Here is a 25,263-nt window from a genome sequence, read left to right on the forward strand (position 1 = left end):
TGTTCTACTGAATGAGCAATACCATTGTGAACAAAATTATAAATATCCGAAGATGCTTTTATGCCTATTTATGGCGCCATGGATACTAATAAACCAACTATTCCAGCTTTCATGCACAACTCCCTAGGGTACCAAAGAAACTTCAAAGGCCAACAAGAAGGAGGTTCCAAATACCAGCTCATTCCCAACTCAAAAGGTCACCAAGTAGCAAAGTCTAGTAGAGAGGGGCTTTCTGCCATGGGTAGGCAGGGAAGATTTGTAATACTTACTAAGTAGTGTTTTTCAAAAGCTTCTACTGATGATAACGCTTCTTTGAGTTTCTTATATGGACTCTGAGCAGTGTTGGCTTAAACAGAAAGAAGTAAGAGCCCTTATTCATCTTCATTATGTCCAGTCATGCGAGTTTACATTGCGCCTCAAATGTCACAGGTAAAGGACTTTGTCTGATGTTTGTGGAAATCACAGACAACCCATTCCAACTGAAACTACGTTATTACTTACATTCTTGTCTAATTAATACACTCATGAAATAGTCTAAACCCTTCAAGCAATACTTTTATCTTTAATTGATACTAGAATTTTTTAAGTACGTGTTACAAATCCTACAATGAATTAAAGTACTTCCAAAATGATTTGATGTGGTCTCAGGTGGAAACAGTGTAATACACACATAGCGCATTTTCCCTGACAAACTGATTGAATCCAGCAAGAGGCCTCTCAGGCCATTAGGTATGCTCTACTTCAGCAACAGCTTTGCTAAATCATACTCATCACGGTGTTCCTACCTAAAAGAATTAGTAACGTTCCTTTCAAAGTGCTTTATTACCTAGGGGGTAATTTACTCAATAAAAGGATTTGTCTGGCCATATCATTAGAAAAATAATCATCTGTAATTCAGAGGAAGACTGGTGCATTTAAACTTCACTGTGGTCTGTAAAAAGGCATGATCAGCTCATTTACGCCTACAAGAAACTCAGACACATTTTTAAGAATCGCTACAATTTCTTTTTTTTTTCTTTGGCCACACCGCACCGGCATGCGGGATCTCAGTTCCCTGACCACGGATGGAACCCACGCCCCCTGCAGTGGAAGCGCGAAGTCCTAACCACCAGACCACCAGGCAAGTCCCACAATTTCTTAAACTATATCTGACATTTTTTTATGCTATTAAAAGCTAAAATATCCTATGTATTAATCTGGTCAGCTAATAATGAGTGTAATTTCCCAAATGGTGAGTAACTATATCACGGAACCCAAATTATATGTGCCAGTTACAGCCGACATTCTCATTGCTTTCCACCACGTGTACGGGGACATCTCAAAAAGTACCTGTTTCAGGCCGTTCAGCTCCCAAGCCCGCCAAAAGATCAACCGTCCTGTTGAGGTCTTCTGAGTTAGGTCCCTGTTCTGACACAAGTCCACACAGATAGCCCAAGGACTTTAGCTGTTGAGATAAACCCCAAATTTCAATTAATTTGCCGTAAGAGTCAGCAGAGAATTTACAAATTTAAATATGAAGTTAAAACCATCTAAATACTAGAAGAAATTTAGCTTTCCTATCCAAATGATTCTCATCTGGATATGAAAATATATCTTACTGGGATCATTTCAAACTCAAACCTTCTACGTAATAATCCTCAGAGCGGCTGACGTTTGTCACCCCCAGCCTGTGCTGTTCGCCCACGCTCTCCCAAGCTTGCCCCACCTCAACCCCTCCCCCGGCAGGCCTTCCTGCTGCACGCTCGGGACTACTGTCATTTTCTGCACTTCTGCACACGGCTGCACGCTCACCCTGCCTTGTCCCCCCACCCATTCCTGGAGCAGAAGCCTGCCTTTAGCACGAGCGCAGCGAGCGCCTGATGTCTGCCAGATACAGCGATACTGGCAGGGAACGACTGCATCCACGCTGCTCCTAGACGCACCCTGAAGTAGCCAGAGCTGCCTGTGCAGGGACCAGGTGAGCAGCACTTCTCCAAACAGCTAACTCCGTCCCCCAGTCCCGCAGGCAGAGCCCCGGCCGAGGCTCACATGGGCGCTGGGGCAGTTACCTTCTCTGTGGCGTAGCTCCACAGACCCACGGTGTGGGCGATGTTTGAGTCTATCTGTGCCCGGTCGCAACACCCTTCTATCCTCTGCAGCACCTCCAAGCAGCTCAGGAACACCCAGCAATCCAGGGCACCGGGCGGCACGGAGACCTGGGGGCACAGGCGCGGGCGTGTGAGGAGAGCGCTGGGGGAAGCACTTGCGCCCGCTTGCCCTCCTTTGCCCCTCCAAGCAGCTACCCAGTCTCTGCAAAACTACAGGAAAGAGAAACGGGACCTGTAGAGCAGGCCACCTACAGGAGGAAAGGAGCGATCTGTGTCCAAATACACTATTTGGTGTCGTATTTCTGATGATACTGAGTGACTTGGCAGGGATGTAACTTGCAATCATGTACTTTAACAGCTTATTAACAAAAGAAGCCTACAAAAAGGCGACTGTCATCACTTAGTCTACGTTTGAACACTGGTCACCTCTCAGTTTAAAGAGCATATAAGGTGAAGGTGGGAAGCTAAGACCTCAGATGACCACTTGATCACATTTCAGAAGATCATGTTCAACGCTAGAAATCTAAATATTAAGTAAATATTAGATGATATTTAGGAATTGCTATTAATTTTTTAAGTATAATTACGTTTGTAAAAAAGAGCACCTGTTGCTTAGAGATACAATAAAATGTTATCAGAAATTCAAAAGCATCTACTGTATGTGATTGATTCTAAAATGGACTTCTTTTCTACGTTTCAGTGTTTTTGACATAGGGATGCCTCACAGTCAAGGGCATCTTAACACTCACACTCGGCAGAGTAGACTGTCTTCTTGGTGGCACTAATATCATGAGGTATCTTACAACTGGTGTCCTAGCTTTGGTGAGACATGCTAATTAGTTCTATTCAAAGTGGGAAAGTAAGAGGTGCTGCTACATCAGGTGACAAGGGAAGAGCCGCACAAGCTGATGAGACTGACTTATGTAAGAAGGGCTCCTTCCACACACCCTGAGCACAAACAAAAGGACGTGGCACCAACTGGAGAGAACAGGGAGTGCTATTAAATGTTCCTATAAATGCTAAATCGCCCTGTCTTTGAAAAATGAGACAAACTGCTTAGATCCTTTGAAAAAAATCAGTATAGAAAAAAAATTACATGACCAGAAGCAACTTTCATCAAGTGGTACAACTGACTCTCTTGCCCAGAGTGGAGCACCCTCAAAGGGAGGCACAGACAGCTGGTGGTAGGATGCAGCTCGGGGACCCTGGACAGAGCACGTGCCTCCCCGCGATCAAACTGGGCGAGCTCCGCAGGGCGCGCAGCCGAGGTGGGCGCACGCACTCCAACAAACACACAAGGGGTGCCAACAGCCCACAGCGTTCTCACCCAGGAGCCACACATCTACAGACAGCAGCAGCCCGTGTCCCTGGGAAGGCCGCCCACCCCAGCACCCACGCTGCCTGCACCTGGCAAAGAGCAAGCCCCGCCCCCGCGTGAGGGCCAAGCCCCGGCCGGAACCGTGCGGCGCGCTGGGCGTCTCACAGCTCGCACACCCTAACAGGAAGGGCGCGGGCGCCTTTCCATGGGCTCCGGGTCCCTCTGGACAATTTCCTTCGTGAACAACAGACATTTCAAAACTGATTCCTTATCACGCACCGTTTAGTTTTCTCTGAGCCTCTCTCTTCTTCTGCTATCAGTGTTACTGGTCACGGCAAGAGCCGCTTTACCATTTTCCAAGCATACAATTAAAGGCATTCTTTTCATTCTCTTTTGCTAAAACTACCTTTTTAAATATAACCCAAATACCGAAAAACCCAGCGTCCTAACGTGAACACTGACGGGGCCGCCCCGTTGGAGGGCCGCGGCCGCCACACGCTTCCCGACACAACATCTGTGCTTCCTCTTGCACCTGTACACGAAATCAACAGGTAGGTATTCTTCGGTGTCTGACTGCTCCAGCTAAACTTTACGTTCGTGAGACTCCGGGTTCATTTGTTCCCACTGCCAGACGCCAGTCTGCTGTCTGAACAGACGGCAGTCACCGTTTCCCTCGTACGTGATGGACATTTGGGTTATTTCCGGTTCTAGCAGTCACGAACGACGCCACCACGAGCATCCCGGCACTGTCTCCTGGACACCTGTGAACACCCTCCGTGCAGACCTGGGGGGAGACTGCCGGCTCACAGGGCACGCACAGGTCTGGCTCCAGCAGACACCGCCGAACCGTTTTCCAAAGTCGTGGCGCCAACTCCCAGTCTCCTCGTCAAGGAGGGAGTTCCAGCTTCTCCCCCGTCACTAACACTTGTCAGGTCTTTCCACTTCAGCCACTGGGGGGGCTTCACTGTGGTGGAAGTTTGCATTTCCCTACAATTAATGCGATGGGGCACCTTTCATATGCCTACTGGCCATCTGGATAGCTTCATTTGCCTATTTTCTATGCGTCAGTCTTTTAAGCTGATCTGCAGGAGCTCTTCCCATATCCTGGACGAGAGCCCTTCCTGACCGCACAGCTTGCGGCCCCGTCACCCCCTCTGCGGTGCTGACTGATGAAGAGAAGCTCTGATTTCCATGCACTTCCTTTCTGGCCAGTGCCTTTCTGTCCTGTTTCAGAAATACCTGGTAACCTGAAGCATGTAAAGGTGCTCTCCCATATTATCTTGCAGAAGCTTTGTTGTTTTATCTTTCATAGAATAATAATCACTCGTGGCTGGTGTGAGACTCGGCTGACCCGGAACCGTGTATTCACTGAGTTTCACCTCATATACCCAGGCTCTACCCCAGCGCCTGGGCTCAGGCCTCAGCTTCCCCTCGGACTCTTCTCCGCGCCTCCTCCTAGCCCTTCGCTTCTCTCCGCCTCCACCTCCAGGTCCTAACACCTTGCACGCGCCCCGGCTTCAAACCCAGCAACGGCTTCCCAACAGCTACAGAATAAAATCCAACCCTCCAGATGACGCACACTTTCAAAACCTGCCTTCCAGCACCTCTGGAGCCTCACCTGCAAGCCCTGGCTCACCCGTTAAGTTCTAGCAAGACTAAGCTCCTTCAGAGTTCTTTAAGTAACAGTGAATTTTCTCTGCCTGAAACGCACTCTACTCTCTCTGCACCTGCCACCCAAGCCATGTCCACCTGGTGGATCCCGACTCAGCCCGTGAAAACCAAAGCTCCTCCACAGGGCAGGGGTTGGTCTGTCTCGCTCTCTGCTAAAAACACGGTGCCTAGAATAAATGCTTGCTTGGCACAAAACAGGTGCTCAACGAATAACTGCTGAATGAATGAATCTTTTAAAACCTAGCTCACAAGAGACCACCTCTGCAGACCTTCCCTGGCACATGTTAGGCGCTGCCAACACGCTCACGCAAGCTGCCCCTCCCTGCTTGACACCCCGCCACCTCCGAACATTCCGCTCTCACTGCCTGGCAGCCCCGGGCTCTGACGGCCTGCTCACCTGCTGGCCCCACGAGCCCCGCTGTGGGTTTCTTGAGGGTGGGTGGGACCCATTTCTTCCGCATTTGCGGGCCCTCCCCCCACCACTGTGTTTACCACAGTGCCCAGCAGGTTAGCAACTGTTTCTTGAATAGAACTGGGCAGTTCCTCCTCAAATGCTTTCCCCGTTCCTGCGAACCACTGGCTCTCACCGGTGCTGACACCTTGGGCCGCTACCTCCTCCTGTCGGCTCCCGCTGCTCTCCCGGTTCAGGTTCTCAGGGCTCCAGGTCCCACGAGGACCCCACCTATCCATGTGGGGAGGAGCCCGGCAGAGTGTCTGGTACACAGCAAGTACTCGACGACCCCGAGGCCCACCCCTCGGCTACACCTCTCCTTTTGTCCTCTGCGGGGCCTGAACCTTGGAACAGCAATGCCAGCTGGGCCAGTGGCCTCTCATGTCCGGCACTGGCCTGTGTCTCTAGGTCCTGAAGAGTCCCGATCCCCCTTGGCCTGCCCTGTCTGTGAACATAATGAGAACCTAAGCTCATAAAAAATAAGTCAGTACTGAGGCGAACACATCAAAACAGAAATCCTCTGGGCAGTCATTGTAACAAAAATAAAACGGCCTTCTAGAAAGTATCTTCCTTATATTGTTCTCGTTTACCAATCTGGTAAAGATTAAAATATACACACAAATTACTTTCTTTCTTACCATAGATGCAGGAAAACAGCACTGCTAGTGTGACTAAAAATGGGAAGATCTTTCTGGAAGGCAATTTGGCGATGTACACTAGAAGCGTTAAAGACACATGCATCCTTGAACTGGCCGTTCTACTTGTATGAATGTACTGCATAAAGATGCCATACAAGGATACACACTCCTGCAACTGCAGACACTGCTGAACAATCCAAATGTCCGAAACAGGACCAATTAAATAAGCAGCAGCTCTTCTCCAGACAGAAAGGCCACAGACCAAAGAGGGGGCCTCCTGCTTCAGAATAAGCAATGGCGTTTTCTTCTGTGTATCTGTCTGTATTTTCCAAATTTATACAGAGAATATACTCAACTTCTGGTAAAGCGGGGGGAAATCTTTTAAATGTTGCAGACAAAAGAAATACTCTGTAATGGAGTCACTGGAGCTCACACAGAACTGACATAACTTTCCAGGTGTTACTCCTTGACCCCAGCAGCTGTACGGGGTAGGTACAATTTCCATGCTCACACATTTGCAATCGGGGAGCTAGTCCCAGGCCTTAGGTGGCACCCCTGGGGTGTGACTCCAGGCCCCACCCCAGAGCTGGCATCTGGCCACCACAGTGCCTCCTACTCAAAGAAGATACTTTAAATCAACCGATAAGCCAGCCAGGAGGCTACCAGGGCACGCTTTACAAGCCGCAAGAGCAAACACACACAGCATTTTCTGCAGAAGAAATGTTACAATGAGAAACACGCAAGACGGCTGCAATACTTAGGCTTTTGGCTTTAAAAGGATGAACAACCGTAGCCTAACCCTAGAAGAACCATGTACCGGCTCAGCCTGTGCGTTGCCTGACGCCCTGGTCTATGTGCCGCGCGGCTCTGCCCGGCCCTGTGCAGCAGAACCCAAGGCTCCATGCCGGCCTCTGGCCGTGGACGTGACTGTGAACAATAATCACCAGAAAGCTAGCCAGACATAGGAAACGAGTCTAGTTTTGAGGGTACAATCAAATGTACAGGAAAAGTAAACAAATCTGAGTCTTGAATTTTCATTGTTTCCGTAAAAATTTGAAGAAACTCTAAGAATAAACTTTTCGGGTTAACTGCCAACTGCAAAGCTTAAGATGTAGCAACCCCCCGCCCCCACACTACCTAGACAAAGAATCTCAGCTGAGAAAGTTGAGAGAAGAATTCTGTGTGTGAAGCTCTGCGTGCCCTCTGCAGTGTCATCTTTTGAAAGAAAGAGCCAAGATGCCGCCAGTAAGGAGTGTCCTCACTTGCCTGAAGGATGACAACAGGCTGACCGCCCTGAACTCGCGTCACCTCGTGGGTCCCCAACCCACAGGCAGCCACTGCTGGGCGCCCATCCGCAGGGCCGAGCGGGAAGGCGGGGGGCATCCCGTGCAAGCGGGCTGCTTGGGGCCCAAGCTGCTGGCCTCCGAGCTGCACTGTCGCCCTGCAGCTTGCCCCTCACAAAGGGTGCCTGACTCGGGACGGGAGCCAAGCTTGGGGCGAGAGCGGAAGGCACCTCTGAAGCACAGCAGACAGGACAGGTGGCCCCACAGGAGCGCCACGCCCAGGGCATGCCAGGCGCCCGCCGGGACCAGCGACGGTGGCTGAGGAGGCACCTCAACGGGCCCGGCTGCCCCGTCTGCTGCCCTGACACCAGGGGACACCAAGCGGGGCACGGTCACACAGCACAAGGGGGACAGGGAACGGGAAGTCGTGTCCTCGGGGACCACAGTGTGGCTCCCTCCCCAACTTCAGCACCCTGCTCGCCCTGCAGCAGAAGCAGACAAGCACCAAGAGAGGGGGAGCGCCTTCACGCAGGGAGCGAGGAAAGGGAAGAGCGCCAGCCGGGACGGGATCTGCAGGGAGCACCCGGGACGGCAGCAGCCGCCCTGGACGACAGGCGTCCCGGCCACTGCCCCCGCCCTGCTCACACCGCCCACCACCACTCACTCGGTTCTCTTTCCAGCCAAGAGGGTGAAAACTGACCCATTCCAGCGACTTCTACAGAACTCGGGACACAGGCCAAGCCAGGGGACCCATTGCACGGCAAGTGAGTAGGACACTGTCCCCACACGCGGCAGGCAAAGATGCTAGTAGCACCCGCTCCACACTGGCTGTCCCGGCCGCCTGCCTGGGAACTGAGTGTACCCCGTCCCCGGGCGCCCTGCCTTCCAGCTTCCTTAAGGCCTGGAGGGGAGGAGAAAGAAGTGTGGACGGCACCCTGCTCCTTGCTGCAGAGCCAGAGGCCCCCCGGTGCTCCCTCGTCTCTCTGCAGCCTGGCAGTTGACTGACTAGTCAACCGTCTAAGGCAAGAAAAAGAATTTGAAAAAGAGTTTGTGACTGGCTGGGCCCAGCACTGAAGAGGCTGGCTCCGACCACTGTCTGTGGTTTCCCACACCTGCCCCCCATCTGTGCACGTCCTCAAAGTCCCTCCTGGGGTGACCCCAATTTAAAAGCGCCACGGCTGAACTGCTTGGACTCTAATACACATCCCATGTTTTTCCCCAATCCAGTAACAAGACAAAATCTCTAAGTCAGTAAACTCTCTAGGCAGCCATGAACACAGGCGGCCCTGCCCCACTGATGAAGCAAAGCCCCCGCCCACCCCAGTCTGTACAGCTACACAGGAGTAGCCAAAGCAGATTATCGAAATCTACTCAGTGACAGGCAGCCGCAAGAATATCATCTCAAGGTTGAAAATGTTATTTTTCCTCATACACTTGATTAGATGTCCAAGGAAAAAAAATAATTCGATAAAAAGTCTTAAATTCTCAAGTTTGTGACTCAGCTAGGCTAGGCATCTCTTCTTTAGAAATTAACTAAAACAGTTTCTCTTCATTTGGGTTTTAAAAAAAAATGTGTAGATCCCTTAAGGCCATTTCACACTAAGTGTTGAGCCTGTTATTTAGTTTTCTAGGGAACACAAAACAGAAATTACTATAATATGAAAACCATCCCTAGCGCCGGTTACCCTGGGTCTTCCGTAACTGTGCCCCTGCGAGCCCTGGTGTGGAGCACGACAGAAAGGACAGTAGCCTGGCTTGGAGGATTTGATTCTGTGCCTAGCTATGTTACTTATAAGTCATCTAACCACTTCCAGACCCACTTTCCTCATTTATAAAATGGAATTAGACCATCCACTTAGTTCTTTACCAGGGAATGGGGGTGTCTATGAATCCTCTGAAATTATATGTAACATTTTGTATGTGCATATGTGCATTTTTCCGTGTAAAGAGGTCACTGAAACAAAAAAGGTGAGAACCCTCAGACTGGACAGCCGTTAACGTTCCCTTACCTCACTAAAATGTTTATGATGCTAAGGCAAGAAAAGAGTTCAGGAGCCCTGGGGGATATTAGTCCATAAAGACAATATTTCACTGTGAATAAACAACTTAAAGCGCCGCTGACTGTCTCTTTCATACACACACGCACACACGTGTTCATAACGTACCTCCATTAAGCTTCGTGCTACTAATTAACATGGCACAGCTTGCTGTGTGTCACTCACATTGTTACCGGCATGTTCATGTGCAAAATCATTTATCTGAAAAGACAGTTCTGAAATAAAACAAACGTCTACCTACAAAACCTAATTCTGTGTGTCCACCAGGTACATGTATTAATCTTTATCGGTGAAGACCAGCTCCCACAGAATAAGCCAAAGTTACCTTAAAAAGAAAGTGATCTAAGAGGCTCGCTTTGGGCCAACGTGAGTGAGCTCCACCGTGTTGAGAGCAGAAATTACATTTTCGAGCAATTAATTAATCAGTGTAAAGAGTAAGTATGCGAATAATATAGTAAAAATTAAGGACATTCACAAAAAGAAAACTCTTTCCTAAGCACATACAGTTCAATGCCTGGGATGGAAGGTTCCGCGTTTTCTACGCCAACAGTCAGGAAGCGGGTAAATGGGGAAAAGAGACCACTCACTTCCAAGAGCTTCAGCTCCTGCACACAGCTGTGCAGCAGCTCTAGGGCGCGCTGAGCCACCTCCCACGGCCTCTGCAGGAAGAGGAGCAGGGTGCACTGGCGAGAGAACAGGTAACTGCGCAGATCTAACAGGGTGGCTTCTTGCCTCTGTATCAATCCGCGCTTCTCCATATCTATGGGCTTTCGGAGGATCAATCCATTCCAGCTCTTCACCGGCTGGCAGAAAAAAGTCAGCCAGTTGGCACCATCTAAACAAACACACATCGTGAAAGGCGCTGACTGCAGATTCCTCCACCTCACTGCGCGGGACCGTGAGCCCTAGTGGACCGACAGGCGGCTCAGCTACTGGATAGGCCCGAAGCGCCGGCCCACCCCTCTGTCTGCGGGGACCCTGTCTAGGGATGTGGGACAGGGTGGTGACCGCAAGGACACCCACTGGGTACCTGGCACCGAGTGATGGGCACTGGGGGACAGGATGTCAGCCACGGGGCACAAGGCCGTACCAGGCCCAGAAGGTCCTGAGCAGGTCAGGATGCAATCAGAGGCGGCCAGGCTGAGGGTCAGGGACACCTCAGGCTCTGCGGTCAGCCGGCCCCAGGAGGAGGGGCGAGGCCCGGGCGGGAGCATGCTGAATCTGCTGTGCGGCTCATCTTCCTTCATTTCCGCACTTTTCCTGACTTATCTAAGCCTCACGCCTGTCTCAACTCAACCATGTCAATACCTGAGTCATGCTCCTACAGGAAGGGACGGCAGGCACAAGGAAGACGTAGTGGCAGGAAGCAGAGGAGAAAAATTCTTTAACTGTCAAAAATTTCCAATAAGACTCCTCGATTTTAGCTTACAGCCCTAAGACTCAAATGTGATCTTAAAATAAATATAAGAATCTACAATAACAAGTCACTCAATCTTCATGAAAATTTTTTTCATCTACCCATCTCCCTCCAAAAGAGAGGTGTCACAGCCACCTAATTCTACGTTCTCTTCAGGAAGTGACTCACACTGGCACACTTACGTTACCATATGGCTGAAGTGCCAAACACAGCAGAGCATCCTTTACTGATCTGAACTCAGACTCAGCTGATTCAGTGCCCACTAAGCGAGGTGTCCCCTCCCCAGCAGGTCCCTCTGCCGGGGCCCCCATCCCCAGCACTCTCCTGGCTCCCCCCACATTTCAGTCAGGCCTCTCCTCGGAGTGCCTCCCAGGCCATCTGTCTGACACTAAACAGCACCTACCGTCACCCTACCCCTGCACCCGTGTCCTCTTCTGCAGGCCACACTTACTAGTCTCACTACCTGACTTCAAGTCACACTTTTGCTTTTCTGTTTCTGTTTCCCCTTCATGTAAACTCCATAAAAGAAGGAATTTTGTTTTGTTCCCTACTGTATTTAGAACAGGGCCTGGCGCAGAGTGGGCTCTCAGGAAGTATCTGTTGTATGAATGAACAAAAATGAACAATATTATTTAGCTGCTAAAGTTGGTCCAGGCTTACTTTTGGTTTTAAATTGCCCCAGGTTTATTTTAAAACTGAGAGAACAAAGAAATTATGTAACACATAATGTAAGAAACATGTGAGCTATCTGAGATATATATGTATAATATGGATATGTAAGATATAAGAAATGGAATTTTACCTCTTCTAAATTTTTAAAACTTAATTGGTGAATACTTTGCTTTGGTTATATGCTTATGTTTGTGTCTCAGCAAAGTAAGGAGATCCAAACCTGAACTGCATAAAAACTGTTTTGGAGTGGGACTCAGTGGGTGACATTTCATCACTCCCAGAACAAGGGCGGTGCCCACAGCCCACGCTGACTGTCCCAGCACCTCACTTCCTACAGGTCTCCTAGCAGACACTACGGTCGCTCCTTGGAATCATGCCTTTCTTCAGACACTGTGACAAGGGTTCTCAAAAGAAGCCCCAACAAAGATGTCTATCACAGCACTGCTTGTGGTAGCAAGAGCGGAAACAACCCAAATGTCCAACACCAGTGGGCTGAATAAAGTCTAACGAATCCACACCATGAAGCACTCTGCAGCTCTTATCAGAAACAACTTAGAACCTGATCTGTTAGCTTGAAGAGATGCCTGTGATGGACTGTTAGGAAGAACAACAAGCTACAGACAAAGGTCATGATAATATGATGCCATTTCCTTCAAAATAAATATCAAGCAAAGAACAGTGAGCACAATTATAAACTTTTTCTTTGTATATGGGTCACTGTGCTAGTTTTGTATTTTTAGAAGACTTTAAGACATCATTTGAAAGTTTAAAAGGAAGATGAACACCCTTTACAATGGTGTCACGTAGGACTCACTGTAATGAACTCTCACATATTACAAAGACAACCTCTCAACAGAAGAAAAAGATTCCCACTCTTATGCTAGCAAGGAGGCACAGAATCAGAAGCATCACTAGCCAGCTGTAGGTTGTAGAAATGACACTTCATATCTAAAAAACAACTTCTTAGACACTTTCATTCCTCAAGACTCTTCTACAAGTGTAAGTGACTAATTCTTAATTCTCATTTCATTTCCTATAGGAACCATGGGAATATACTGTATACAATGTTTTTTAAAAAACAACAACAAAAGATATAATCATTAGGTAAATAAACAGCAGCTTCCATACTATTCAAAAGTGGGGAAAGCTATGTTGAGAAAAGAGTTTGTTTCTAAAACTTCATTACTCACCCCCAGCACCAAAGTTGACAACATACTGAGAAAACAGAGCGTCCAGTTCATCGTACTGCACCAGGGCATCTTCAAACTGCTGTAGCATCTCAAAAACAAAGGCAAGTTCCTCCTATTTACCCAAAAAAAGTTAAAAAACAAAAGCAAAAATATAAATCAGTGTTTTGAAACAAGTAGCTATGAAAGATTACAACAGAGAAAAGCATGCAGCATAATGAATAACGCTTGTGCTATACCAAGAAAAGATCAATTTAATGACCACACATGTGAACCTTTATGCACACACAGAGAGAAGACCAGAAAGAAGCAGGGAACGACCAACATGATCCCCGGAGTCTCTGCGTGACCCACCAGCAGACTGGGCCTGACTGGTCAGCCTCTCGTCCTCGGTATTTCCCTTGCCCCCAGACACACACGTTTTCAGTAGAATTCTGCTGTACGGAGGAGCAGAATCTTCCCTCCAATTACCTATTTATTTATATCTATATAGACTCATGGACATGAATTTTACCCCCCAGGTTGAAACCCAAGTCTGTTAGTACTTATTCTGCTGCACAAACTGCTCCCACTTTGGCCACTGAGGGGGCTCCTGGAGGTGGTGCATACCTTCTGCTGACAGACCTCCACCTTCCTTGTGCACCTCTTAACTTTCTGGTTCTACACGATACTGTATTTTCCCTACACCAGCCCTGGAATCAACCACTTCCACAGGAGCCCTGGCACCTTTTATTGGAGAATGCAGTTTAGAAACCAAGATCTTGGCACTGAGTGTGTTCACTGCTACTGAGGTGTCATTTTTTTCTAGGCCCCATCAGAGGAGAGAGCAAGGAAATATATGTGTATGTATTAACCCTCACCTACACGTACCTCTGTATTTGTGAATCTATCTAGCCAGCAGCCATCCAACGATGGGTTCACACTGATTCTAAACCAGCACCACTGGGTTCATTTAGACTCCCTCTTTCCTGGTTTGTTACTCTTAAAAAATAAGTTTAATAAGCTTGAAGGGTAAAGAGACAGGGAAATCTGAAAGATCTGTCATTGGTCAATCATAAGGGAATTATGAACACATTCAAATTCCCTTAAGTGACCAAAATCATCCAAATACCACTAAGACAGAAGCATCAGAATAAGAGATAAACTTCAAAATTTCTAATGAGAATTGGTCTTTTATTTATTCAAAATGCATTATTTCTTCAGTGATTAATATACAAGTGATGTTTAAATATGAAAATTACACTTTTTCAGTCAAAACATGGTGAACAAGAACAAGGAACCCAAAGAGCAACATTCTTATCACTCCGCAGTGTTAAGAAGGTCTCCTCCCCCAAACTACTCTATTACACATCACTTTGTTCTCTTAAGACTTTTCTTCTTAAAAGAGAAAGAGTTGAGACTTCCCTGGTGGCACAGTGTTTAAGAATCCACCTGCCAATGCAGGGGACATGGGTTCGATCCCTGGTCTGGGAAGATCCCACATGACATGGAGCAACTAAGCCTGTGAGCCACAACTATTGAGCCTGTGCTCTAGAGCCCGCGAGCCACAATTACTGAGCCCACGAGCCACAACTACTGAAGCCCGCGCACCTAGGGCCCATGCTCCACAACAAGAGAAGCCACCACAATGAGAAGCCCGTGCACCGCAACTAAGAACAGCCCCTGCTCGACACAACTAGAGAAAGCCCGCACACGGCAACAAACACCCAACGCAGCCAAAAATAATAATAATAAAAAATAAATATTTTTTTTTAAAAAGAGAGAAAGAGTTGATTACAGACCATACTTTTGTAAACTAGAGTAAAGAAACCAGCTTAAGACAATCTTTTATTGGAACCCAAGGTTATAAAACAAAAAGTACAGAGGAAACGTTCTTGGGAAGTCATAATTTAATCACAGTGCCAGGCACAGAGTGGACGTCTTTATCATCAGGATCATCACGACTGCTGGGACTCCTCTGCCTAAGCCATGTCCACGGGAGACACCCCAGGAGGCCCGAGACACTAACAAAACCAGAAGGACTCTGAGAACAAGGCCACTTCATAAAAGGCTAGATGCCAAGCTCTGAAGCAGCAGGGCAGCTGACAGAATGATTACTCAGCAGACCTCTCTGATCCTCCGCTTAAGAAGCCAAGAGGACGAAGCATAATTTGTTACCTACCGTATTGTCTTTTGGTTTTAAAAACTATGTCAATATGAATTACCAAGAGAGCTGCCTTATTCATAAAGAATGAAAGGGAACGAGAGGGAAACAGCCTAGTTCTATATAATCAGCCAAGTACCTGCACCATGAAATAGTCACAGAAGCTCCAGCCTGGCTCAGTCCTCTTCTCCCTCAAGGTTCTCATGTCATCCTCAAACTTGCCTAGGTTTTTGGTAAAAGACATAAGAAGCAATGTCCTGAGTTTGGTCAGGAAAGCATTCCAGGATTCCTGAGTTCGGGAGGAGTCCTTCAAGGGGTCGGAGAGCACGACACACCTGTGGAGAGATGAACGGACTGTGGAGAAACCACCGCAAGCACAGAACTGCTGCTCCCCCGGCTACCACTTTCCTGGGGCGCAGGTTGGCATCCTCCCTCCCCTTCCTTCCTTCCTTCTTTAATGGGTAGAAAACATTAGGCAGGTGGTTAGAAATCAGATCGGGAAAAGGCTTCATCGTGAACTGATCTAATGCCACATGAGCAGTCAATGCTGTTCCCAAGAGTGCTGCTGTAGAATGGACTGGAAAGGGGGAGAGGGATTTACGATGAGTCTTGAGTCTTAGATCCTGTCCCCAGGGCTCTCTGGAAAATAAGCTGATCGTATCTCACTCAGTTCCCAAACCCCATTTGCCCTGCCCCCTTCAAAAACCTTTTGGTTCCTTGCAACTGACAGACTAAAATTTAGATGTTTTCACATGGCACACGAGGCCCATGACAACACGGACCAACCCAGTTGTCCAGCTTTGGTTCCTACTATCTCCAGCTCAAGCCCACTCAGCTTCTCATGCTCTCCCATCTTTTTACCCAGCACCTTCCCCGCACAGCCTTGCTCAGCTGACACACCCTCACTGAACCTCTCCCCCAGCCTCGCCCCTGCTGCTCTGCGCTTGGACCCACTGCGATTCCACGACCACAGCAGTCAGTGCGCCCTGGAAACGCCTCCTCTCTTTGCTGGTCTGTTTCTCCCACCAGACTGTGAGCGCCTCGAGAGCAGCGTTAATAAATACTTGATAAATAAAGGCTTAGAAAGATATCGCTTAACTTGTAGGTATAATACAATTTCACTACAAAAAGACTTTGTATGCATGGTGTAAAAATATCAAAGGTATAAAATCACAAGTGTTTCCAATGGATTTGGAAAAGGCAGCACATTCATCCGAGAGATTGGAAAAGGTAACTTTCTTTATCCTTGATAACAATAATTCAGAAAGATGAATAAATCTGAACTCAGAAATAACTTTTAAATATTGATGCCATGAGTTTCAACATTCCTCCTCTGTAAATATTTTACCTGAACTACCAGCAAGTAGCAAAATGAACAGATTCTAAGTTTCATTTTCTCTGAGCTCCATCATACCTCTTGGAGGGAGGACTAAAGCTATGGATTATAAATCAGTGGACAAAGGGTGAAACAGCCATAGTCTAGGTGGTCCACCAGGTGAGTAATCAGTACCAAGAAGAAAATTTTTAAGTCGGTGGCCGGCTTTAATCCAGTCATTCCATCCCCACTAGATTCTGTTTCTTCCCCTGAAAGATAAAGGGGTCCAGTCAGCTCACTCCTAAGCCCCCTCCCTCAAAGGACTCACATGTGTTTATTCACTATATGAGCTGCGAGGGTCTATCAGCTCAGTAGTTTCTCCTTAAGGCGTTCTCAAGGATTATAATCCCTGTTTATTCCTGACCAGACACAGAGTTCTCTACACCTACAAGGGGTAGATGAAAAAGGAAGCTGACACAAACACCAATCACCAAAACGATGTTTTCCTTCAGTGACCTGGTGCCTATCAATCAGACAATATATTCATTACACTCTCTATCCCTTATTATGCCCTTCAACATTTACTGTTTCTACTACATCTTCTTCTTCTCTTATTAATTAATACAACAAACTATGCTTCAGAAATTCACATCGAGCGTAGTTAACTGAGAAAGGGAGAACCCCAAACAGCTCCTCAAGTCAGGCGTGGTGGAGTCTTAGCTGGAGTAGAGCAGCGTCCACATGGCACGCGGCTGCATGGCAAGGAGCTCCAGGCCGGGGTCTCCACCAGTCACGGGGACGCTGCTGGCACAGACAATTAACACACGACCCTCTGCTTCAGCAACACTTAGCAAAAGCCTGAAAATGCACAAAAACTTTCACCAAGCAATTTTTCTTTTAGAGAGTTATCCTAAGGAAATAATTAAGGATGTAGATAACATCTGAGCCAGAATGATGTTTATAATTTTATAATAATAAGTAAGCAATAACTTATAAGTCCAGCGGAGGACTGTATAAATAACTTATAGTGCATTAATACTATGGACTACTATATACTAACAATAATAGTGTAGAAATACATTTACTGTTCAAAGAAAACATTCTGTATTAAGTGAAATCTATACTTTTAAGTACAGACTTGTCAAAGGTGGCTTTGCAAATTCATGAAAATCAAAATGTTAGAAGGCATCTCTAAATATTGAAGATGAAATGTTAAAAATTTTAGTAAGTTAAATTTTTCGTATAAAGAATAATCATTAAAAGCAAGTTAGTTTTAAATGGGCCTAGCAGAAACATACTTTTGGAAATTAGATAAAATTATAACGTAGACAAAAACAATCAATAAGCACTTCAAAAAAATTATTACACAATTTGAACTTTTCGTAAGCTTAGACTAACACACCCCATTAGTACCAATTTATTTACTTAACAAAATCCCAAACAAATATGATTTCTTTTGTTATATTAAAAACCACTCAAGGACTTCCCTGGTGGTGCAGTGGTTAAGAATCTTCCTGCCAATGCGGGGGACACAGGTTCGAGCCATGGTCTGGGAAGATCCCACATGCTGCGGAGCAACTAAGCCCCTGCACCACAACTACTGAGCCCACACACCTAGAAGCCCATGCTCCGCAACAAGAGAAGCCACCGCAATGAGAAGCCCGCACACCGCAACAAAGCATAGCCCCTGCTCGCCACAACTAGAGAAAGCCCACGTGCAGCTACAAAGACCCAATGCAGCCAAAAAATAAATAAGTTAATTAATTAAAAAACAAAACAAAACAAAAAAACACCACTCAGAGGCCATTCGGGTTTGACTTTGGGCTCCCCCCGTCTCAGCATTCCCTGCGGCCCACTTCCCCTCAGATGGTAAAGCTGCTCTCTTCCCTACAGGCCTTACGGCCGTCCACTCTTCTTTCAGAACAAAAATGTTAGTACACCTAACCACAGAGAGGAAAAGGACACTCAGTAATGGAGCACCTAGCAGAATGTTGAACTGATTCCTTTGAGATAACTAATGTATGAATAACAGGCCACAGAAAAAAATCCCCAGAAGTCCAGGTTGAGTGAGATTTCCCTAAGACACAGTGTAAGCTCAACCACTGAACTCAAACTTTAAACACAGCGAGTCTGAGCATTACTGCGCACCCAGCACTGTGTGGACACAGGAAGGAGGCCACACGTGGCTCCCTCCCCGGAGAACTGTCAGCTCATCAGGTGGGCCTGACACAGGATGCGGTCAAGTGGCAGCCACGTGGCAGGGTCTGGTTGGGACTCCTGGCCGCACACACCCAGGATCTCTTCCCTTAACTCCTCGCACGTCCTTCATTTCTTAGCCCCCAGAGCAGGCCAGCTCCCCTACTCCCAGCTCTTGCCACACTCTGGAACCTTCTGTCTGAGCATTTGCCACTGCGGTGACCACAAGTGTGATGACTTGGGTGTGAAGTAATGCCCGCCTCTGCCGCTAGACCACGCAGTATCAGAGCAGGGACGAGGCTCACCACCGCATCCCCAGCACCTCAAGTGCTAAACTGCCAGATACAGACTAAAACTGGCCAGGTGCTGAGATGCACTGGCCGGCACAGCTAGGCATGGACTCTTCACTTCCTGAAGAGACAGGAAGTGAGCTACCAGCAGGAGAGAACAGGGCGCAGACACGGCTGAGCAAGAGGGGAAAGTAAGTCCAGGTGCTGAAGTAGCCACCAAAGTCTCAGGTTCCCTTTTAGAGTTTCTGAAGAAGACTAAACCAGCATTTTATAACTACTTCTGTCTTAAGGAACTCTTACTAGGTGTTAAGGTAAACAAAACACAGGGTCCCAGCACCAAGAAACGCCCAAGGAGCCCTGCTGTACACAGGCTGCAGACTTCTCAGAGCCCTTCCTGTGCTAACACCCATCACCGGCCTTCCAAGGGGACCCACTGTGGTCTCTCCCATGGTCACCAGGCCTCGGGGCCTCCCGGCCAGGTAACCCGTTGCAGATGACTGTTCAGAGCTTCTCGCCAGCCGGCCAGGAACTCCACGAGGAGAGGGACCTAGTCTTCTCCTCAGCACCCATCACATGCTCAAGCGTCAGGCATCGGACAGGTGCTCACACAGCAAATATTTACTACCACCCGGAAGCCAGTAAACTGTAGCATCCAGACATCAGCCCAAAGAGGTAAAATGAAGCATACACTTACCTGTCACTCTGTTTATTACAGAAATCGTTTCTTATTTTGTCCACAATAGAGGTCCGGGGCAGGATGTTGGTTTTGTTTCTTTTCTTGGCGTCGTTTTCAACTACCACTATTAACCAGTCCACGGAGCTATGAGCTTTGAGAACATTCTGCCACTTGGTGAGGTCGTCTTTTACTGTAGCTTTATACACTTCAGTATCCTGAAAATAAAGAATTCACTGTGAAAGCAGGTTAATTAATATCCTTTAGTGTATATGGCAAATGTGTCCAATAACAGAAGACAGCGCGCTTCCCTGCTCCGGGATGGGGACGCTGCACGGAAAGCCCGGCGCTGGTCCCGGCTGCTGGCACTCTGGGCAGGCTCACACCACACCCCAGGTGTGCGCTGTCCCCAAGACCAGGGACGCCGAGGGGAGGTCTTCCAGCGTTACAGAGGAAGAGGTGGAGAGGCAAGGGCCGAGCAAGCTGCCCACAGCAACACAGTCTGCTAACTATGTTGGGACTTTAAAACCCAGGTCTGCAGGGCCAGAGGCCATGGGCCCAAGCACAACAGGGTCCCAACACGGTCACAGCCCCACCTTGATGGGAGAGGCGAGTGGCTGTGGAGCCCTCAGAACCACTCTAACCTCAGTGCCACGTGCAGGCCACGTCAGGGGCAAGGCAGCTTCAGAGGCGAACCCGAGTAAAGAGGACACTCTAGGGCTTTTGAAAGTTGTTCTCATTCACGTGGATCGATAGGGGAGCCGGCCTGGGCCTAACACTCAAAGCTGCTCCTGACTCAGAGCACCACACACCAGCCTGCTAAAGAGCGCACCCCGCCTGCGCGAACGCCAATGAGGCGAGCCTCGGTTCTCTCCCAGGGAGAAGCAGGGAAACAGAAGTGTTCCTTGCTTTGTAACTCTATTTACAACTGACGTTACGCTCCATAAATCCACTAAGCAGATTCAGAGTGAAAAAACCAAGATGCTTAACTCATTTCAATATCAGGCACTTAAAAACCTCTGGAAACTATACTTAGCAGCTACTGTCTAAATACATGCTTTCCCCTCTTTTAACAGAAAGATTCCTTACTATCCTGCTTATATTTTCTCTGGATTTTTTAGTCTCTCTCGAGTAACACTCGTGATTGATCCATGAATGAGTTAAATCTCAAATTCTGTATCAAGTCCCTCCTTTCGTTTAATTAATAAGTGAAAAGTTCCAAAAGGCAGTACTTAAAAATTTTTAAAACTGCTATGTCCTCAGTTTAAATTTGAAATAAGTACAATCTGAAAAAGATCACTGGGTTAAAAATTAAAAGGAAAACCATCCTGCAAAAATCTCATTTCTGTGAATTAATATCCAACAATAACATACACATATACTGCGTATTTTCCATGCAATGGCAGTGCTTAGGACTGGAAGCTTAGATTTTACAATGCTGGTGTCTGTCGAAACCCAGGTGCATGACGCCCGGAAAGTGAAACCAAAAGGCCAGGGGGCTGCAGCCACAGAGGCAGGCAGCTTTAAAATCAAGGCGCAGGCACAAATTGCAGGGCGGACAAGGGGCGGTGAGGAGCCCCGACAAGCTCCAAGGCCGTCCCGGGGCCAGTTCAGGGCACCCTTCACCAGAATCCACACTGAGGAGAGGTGGCCGCACCCCAAGGGGACACCAGCCCCTCTCCTGGGGACATTCTGGGGCAGCTTGCGGGGACTCTCGGGAAGAGGCCTTGCTGAGCGGCCGGCTGGACAGAGTCCCCCAAAGTTCTGGCGGAATCGGGAGGACAGAACCCAGTCCATCACTCACGACGGTGAGCAAACAGCAAACATTCCTAAAAAGACTCACTGACTTTGCAGAAGAGGAACCCAAGCTGAGCCACTGAGGTTAAGGGTCTCTCAGGAAACCACAGCCAAGAGAGGAAGACGCCATCACAGGGAAGGAAGGGGGACGAGGGGGTCCTAGTGGGGAGCAGCCGCCTCGGCACCAGAGTCAAGCCAGGTGAGGAGGGCATCACAGCGCAGATGACGAAGGACTGGGGGCTGGCTTGGGGTGTCCCAGGACAAGCAGGGCAAGCAGGGCCTCCGAGGCGGGTCATGGGTCACATGAGGTGGGGAGGGGGTGATCCAGCAGAGCATCAGCCCCAGAGCGGGGGGCACCCACGCCACAGGGCAGCAGGACAGCAGTGACAGGAGAAGGTTCACAGGCAGCGATGATTCCAATAAGCAAACATATGGAGGATAATGAGTGCCTGGCTTCTCCAAGCCGGAGAAGGGAGTTACAAGTATGGAAAGGGAAGGAACTATGTCTCAAGTAGTATAATATGACTTGAAGGAAAGAGGTGTAACTTACAGTGTATACTATAAACCAGAGTTGCCCAACCCCCCGGGCCAAGGACTGGTACCGGTCCGCGCCTATTAAGAACCGGGCCACACAGCAGGAGGTGAGCAACGGGCGAGCGAGTGAAGTTTTGTCTGCCGCTCCCCATCACTCGCATCACCACCTGAACTATCCCCCCACCCCACCCCCGGTCCTTGGAAAAACTGTCTTCAACAAAACCGGTCCCTGGTGCCAAAAAGGTTGGGGACCACTGCTATAAACCATAAAGCAACTAGTGGAATAACATAACAAAGAGTTTTACTTTTAAATCTAAACTCCTAAACATTGTCAACTTGCTCCAAAAAATTTTCTTAACAGATGGTAATCAAAACTATCAATAGGAACTTCCCAGGTGGCGCAGTGGTTAAGAATCTGCCTGCCAATGCACGGGACACAGGTTTGAGCCCTGGTCCGGGAAGATCCCACATGCCACGGAGCAACTAAGCCCATGTGCCACAACTACTGAGCCTGTGTGCCACAACTACTGAAGCCCACGCACCGCAACGAAGAGTAGCCCCTGCTCCCGCAACCAGAGAAAGTTTGCGCACAGAAACAAATACCCAACCCGGCCAAAAAAATTAAGTAAGTAATTAAAATTAAAATTTTAAAAAACTATCAATAAAACAAAACAAAAGGGCTTACCTGGTGGCGCAGTGGTTGAGAGTCCGCCTGCCGATGCAGGGGACACAGGTTCGTGCCCCGGTCCGGGAGGATCCCACATGCCGCAGAGCGGCTGGGCCTGTGAGCCATGGCCACTGAGCCTGTGCGTCCGGAGCCTGTGCTCCGCAACAGGAGAGGCCATGACAGTGAGAGGCCCGCGTACCACAAAAAACCAAAACCAAAACAAAAACAAACAAACAAAAAACAAAACAAAAAAACTAAAACAAAACAAAAAAACCCCACAGGCTCCCTATTAGAAAACAAGTTTAAGGAAAACAAAACACCATCATCCATAATGCCCACAAAAACTACACCTAGCAAAAAAATGCAAGACTTTTATGAAAAACATTATGACACGTTACGAAAACATAAAAAAGCGATAAAGAATGGAGAAACAAACCAGGTTCCCGGAGGAGAAGAGTCATGATCATTAAAATTCTTCTCAGATGAACGTGTAACTTTTCCAAGACAATGCCAATCAAAATACCTCAGTCTTTTGTGTTTTTCTTTTCAGTCACTGTTCCAGTTACCTATGGCTTTGTAACGAACCACTACAATACGCAGTGGTCCAGAAGATTTGCTCACAGACCTGCACCCTGGAGATTTGGTGGACAGCTCGTCTGCCCCACATGGTGTCAGCTGTGGCACTGGAAGGCTAGGAGAGAGAAGGCAATGACATGTCTGCTGATGGACACTAGCTTGTTGACAGCATCTGCTGGGGCTGGGAGTGCACACCTCCAAATGGCCTTCCCACAGGGGCACTGACTTCCTCTGAGAATGGTGGCTGGGATCTGACAGCAAGCATCGCAAGAGGACGCAGCAAAAGATATATTCCCTTTTAGGACAGTCTCAAGAGTCATAGCTTCCCTTCTGCCAGTCAGACCCACCCAGATTCAATTGGAGGAAACACAGACCCAGGCTCTCATGGCAGGAATGTCACTGCCGTGCAGAGAAGAACACGTGGGATGGGAGATACTGGTACAGACATTTTTGGAAAATAAAATCTGTACACCTAACAATCGGATTCTAAAATTCATATGAAAGAGAAAATGCATGCTAGCCAAGAGATTTATTTTAAAAGAACAGATATCAATACATATTATAAAAATGTAATTAAATGTAATTAAAAGTCTGGTCCAGGCATAGAACAGACAATGATCAATAGAACTGATGTGTCCAGCATATTGTGCATAAAGGATACTGCTTTAAAATAAAGGTGATGGGACTTCCCTGGTGGCGCAGTGGTTGAGAGTCCACCTGCCGATGCGAGGACACAGGTTCGTGCCCTGGTCCAGGAAGATCCCACATGCCGCGGAGCGGCTGGGCCCGTGAGCCATGGCCACTGAGCCTGAGCGTCCGGAGCCTGTGCTCCACGACGGGGGAGGCCACGGCAGTGAGAGGCCCGCGTACCGCAAAAAAAAAAAAAAAAAAGAATCTGCCTGCCAATGCAGGGGACATGGGTTTGATCCCTGGTCTGGGAAGATCTCACATCAGCGGAGCAATTAAGCCCGTGTGCCACAACTACTGAGCCAGAGTGCCTAGAGCCCGTGCTCCACACAAGAGAAGCCACCACAATGAGAAGCCAGTGCAACCCAATGAAGAGCAGCCCCTGCTCGCCGCAAGTAGAGAAAGCCTGCGTGCAGCAACGAAGACCCAATGCAGCCAAAAAATATAAATAAATAAATAAAATTTAATTAATTAAAGTTGACATTTTCAGTAAGTGGGGAAAAGGTAGACTATTATGAAATGATATTAGGTCAAGTTGCTCCTCATTTAGACAACAAATTAGACACTGAACCCACATTGCTCCTATCATATACAAAAATAACTTGAAGCTATACAGATCCAAATATAAAACACAATTATAAAAATATTAAAAGAAAACATAGGAGAAAATCAGTTACTACCTTCAGATAGACAAGGCCTTCCTAAACATGAAACACTACTCAGAAACCATGTTTTTGATGACATATTTCACTCCATAAAGATTATAATAGTTATTAATATTCATGCACTAAATAATACATCAACTACCTATATAAAACAGAACTACAGAAGATGCAGGAGAAATAGAAACATTCTAATAATAGAAGACTTTAACATACCACTGTCAGTTAAAGATAGATCAAGTGGACAAAACAAAATATAAATGACCTCAACAACATAATCAGTACAAGCTCTTATGGGTACATATTTAATATTACAATCTAAAAACAAAGAAAATACATTCTCAAGCACACATGGAACATCCACAAAGACTTTATTAGGTCACAAAGAAAAAAAATTTTCCTAATAGCAGAAAATATTAAAAACACCACTCTAATCACAATGCAATAAAATTAGAAATGTTAACGTGAAAAAATTTTTAAACTTCCTTCTGGAGATTAAAAAACTTTCTGTTAAACTATTGAGTGTAAGGGGCGATACAAACAGAAAATAGAGAATTTCTGAAAAATAGTAACAGAACACGGGAATATATTTAAATTTACATCTTTAAAGACCTATATCACTAAAAAAGTTTAGAATGAAAATAAATACATTCCCAACTTAAAAAACTAGGAAAAGAACAAAGTAAACTATAAGAAAACAAAAGGAAGGAAATAATAAAAATGGAAGCAGAAGTTAATGAGATAGAAAACATGCTAATAGTATATCAGATTTATAAATAAAACTCCTGTTTCTCTGGGGCGGGGGGAAGAAACAACTAATTTAATCAAGGAAGAAAGGAAGAAAACACAAATATACAAAATAAGAAATAACGATGAGGAAATAACTATTGACACAGAGCATTTTTTTTTTTTTTTTTTTTTGCGGTACGCGGGCCTCTCACT

The 25,263-nt window shown here is 47.2% G+C and overlaps 1 protein-coding gene across 12 annotated transcripts in view; it reads right to left on the minus strand.

Moving 5' to 3' along the window:
• The window catches only part of TRAPPC10 (trafficking protein particle complex subunit 10), a 91,653-nt gene that overhangs the window by 30,969 nt on the left and 35,421 nt on the right, over positions 1 to 25,263 (minus strand). For 7 of the 12 annotated variants that reach the window (XM_027082178.1, XM_027082087.1, XM_027081906.1 and 4 more), the window contains exons 4-11: positions 19,420 to 19,616; positions 15,064 to 15,259; positions 12,785 to 12,896; positions 10,093 to 10,340; positions 2,283 to 2,297; positions 2,049 to 2,195; positions 1,330 to 1,444; positions 270 to 346 (exon numbers count right to left, since the gene is read on the minus strand). In XM_027082178.1, the coding sequence (XP_026937979.1) occupies positions 270 to 346; positions 1,330 to 1,444; positions 2,049 to 2,195; positions 2,283 to 2,297; positions 10,093 to 10,340; positions 12,785 to 12,896; positions 15,064 to 15,259; positions 19,420 to 19,616 (1,107 nt within the window). Of the gene's footprint in view, positions 1 to 269; positions 347 to 1,329; positions 1,445 to 2,048; positions 2,196 to 2,282; positions 2,298 to 10,092; positions 10,341 to 12,784; positions 12,897 to 15,063; positions 15,260 to 16,905; positions 17,098 to 19,419; positions 19,617 to 25,263 lie in introns of those variants that run through there. The other 5 variants (XM_027082671.1, XM_027081997.1, XM_027082755.1 and 2 more) reach the window with 5 other exon arrangements.

This window comes from Aethalodelphis obliquidens, unplaced genomic scaffold (assembly GCF_003676395.1).
Source record: "Aethalodelphis obliquidens isolate GAN/ISIS:26980383/991018 unplaced genomic scaffold, ASM367639v1 scaffold1, whole genome shotgun sequence".
Lineage (NCBI taxonomy): Eukaryota > Metazoa > Chordata > Mammalia > Artiodactyla > Delphinidae > Aethalodelphis > Aethalodelphis obliquidens.